Source organism: Crocodylus porosus, unplaced genomic scaffold, assembly GCF_001723895.1.
Source record: "Crocodylus porosus isolate Cpor-Errol unplaced genomic scaffold, CroPor_comp1, whole genome shotgun sequence".
Classification (NCBI taxonomy): Eukaryota; Metazoa; Chordata; order Crocodylia; family Crocodylidae; genus Crocodylus; species Crocodylus porosus.
In genome coordinates this window covers 212,605,743-212,607,755 of record NW_017728886.1, presented here as the reverse complement: position 1 = coordinate 212,607,755, position 2,013 = coordinate 212,605,743, and the positions used below count along the sequence as shown (strand labels likewise).

Here is a 2,013-nt window from a genome sequence, read left to right as displayed (position 1 = left end):
TCCCCGCGGGCCCCGATGCGCGCCGCCTCGCGTCGCCTCCCGCCGTCGCCGCCTCCTGGTCCGGTCGCTCCGTGTCGGCGCTGGGCGGCTGGCCGCAGCGAGCGGCGTCCCCCGCCTCCTCTGCCCGGCTGGCGCTGGCGGGGAGCAGGTGCGTGGGCGCGGCGCTGGCGGATTCGCGCTGCTTCCTGGCCTGCATGTGCTTCCTCACCTTCATCCAGTCCCTCATGGTCTCGGGCTACCTGAGCAGCGTCATCACCACCATCGAGCGGCGCTACAGCCTGAAGAGCTCCGAGGCCGGGCTGCTGGTCAGCTGCTTCGACGTGGGCAGCCTGGTGGTCGTGGTGTTCATCAGCTACTTCGGGGGGCGCGGGCGCAGGCCGCTGTGGCTGGCGGTAGGTGGGTTTTTCATCGCCCTGGGGGCTGCACTCTTTGCCTTACCTCACTTCATCTCCCCGCCCTACCAGATCCAAGAGCTCAACTCCTCCGTCTCCAACGAGGGCTTGTGCCTGACTGGCAACAATACCGCCAGGGACCCTTTGGACTCACCCGCCTGTGTCAAGGACTCTGGTGGGAAGGATCATGCCCTCTATGTAGCTTTATTCATTTGTGCCCAGATCCTCATTGGCATGGGCTCCACACCTATCTACACCCTGGGACCAACCTACCTAGATGACAATGTCAAGAAAGAAAATGCATCGCTTTACCTAGGTAAGGTGCATCCCTTAGGCAGTTGAGAGTGGGGGGGGGCGGGCAGTGAGCCATCCCCGGCTCCTTCTCCAAAGCCAAGTTAAAGGTACTTGCAGCTGCTGCCTGGGATCACAGGACTGCAATCTAGTTCAGTGGTTTTCAACCCTTTTTGTTCCAGGACCCATTTGTAAACGTCGGTGGCCAGTCCTGACCCAGTGCCCCTCCCTCCTGACCCACTGCCCCATGCCCCTAGGCCCCAGTCCTGCAGTGTGTGAGGCAGGGGGTAGGTATGCGGGACATGGGGTGGGGGGCCTAAGCGGCCACTTGCAGGCTGGAACTCTGCCAGCCTGCAAGTAAAAAGCCACAGTTTCCCCATGTTTTTCTTCTTTTAAAGGAGAATCCATTTTTAAAGTTTGTTAATCCTTTTTTAAAGTTTGTTTGCAACCCTTTCATATATTCTTGTGACCCACTTTTGGGTTATGACCCACCAGTTGAGAAGTGGTGATCTAGTCTATCACCTCTATGCAGCTGCAAGATACACTTGTGTGTTATCCCTGAGTAGCTCTGCCAAGTAGTGAAATGGTCATATTTTCTTGTGCTTGTCTTGAGCCTTCTTCCTGTAAAAGTCTCAGAAAGTAACAGAATTATAGAAAATAAGGATTTGGATGGACCTCCAGAGGCCAACTACTCCAGTGGTTCTCAAGTTCTTTTTGTACCAGGACCCATTTGTAAGCATCGATGGTCAGTTCTGACCCAGTGCCCCATACTCCCAATCTACTGCCCCCAGGCCCCAGCCCCACAGTGTGTGGGGTAGAGACTGTGTGTGTGTGTGAGGCATGGGGGACCCCAAGGAGCCCCTTGCAGGTTGGAACTCTACAAGGGAAGGGAATAACCATGGTTTTCTATGTTTTTCTCTTTTAAAGGAGAATCCATTTTTAAAGTTTGTTGAGCCTTTTTTAAAGTTTGTTTGTGAACCTTTCATATATTCTTGCAACCCACTTTTGGGTTGTGACCCAAGGGTTGACAGATGTTGATTTAGTCCAACTCCCTGCTCAAAGTAGGTACATCCCTAACTATATCATCCTAGCCAAACCTTTGTTTACCCAGGTCTTGGAAACCTCAAAAACTTCTTAAAAACATAAAATTGGCTGTATATATAAGGAAACTCTTTTATTGGCCGTATGCAGGGTTATAAGAATAAATAACCAGAGGGTCGTTTTCAGTGACAGTTCGGGTTGGTATTGCTACTAGCAACTTTCTGTAGGAGTTTCCATATGGATAAATTATTTTTAAAGCCAGCCGTGTCCCTTTGAGTGGTTGGTGTAA

The 2,013-nt window shown here is 52.5% G+C and overlaps 1 protein-coding gene across 1 annotated transcript in view; it reads left to right on the top strand.

Moving 5' to 3' along the window:
- Positions 1–2: 2 nt before the first annotated feature.
- The window catches only part of SLCO5A1 (solute carrier organic anion transporter family member 5A1), a gene marked incomplete at its 5' end in the record, with an annotated part of 93,650 nt that continues 91,639 nt past the window's right edge, over positions 3–2,013 (top strand). The window contains one exon of the mRNA XM_019543548.1: positions 3–708. Coding sequence (XP_019399093.1) covers positions 3–708 — 706 coding nt within the window. The remainder of the gene's footprint in view (positions 709–2,013) is intronic.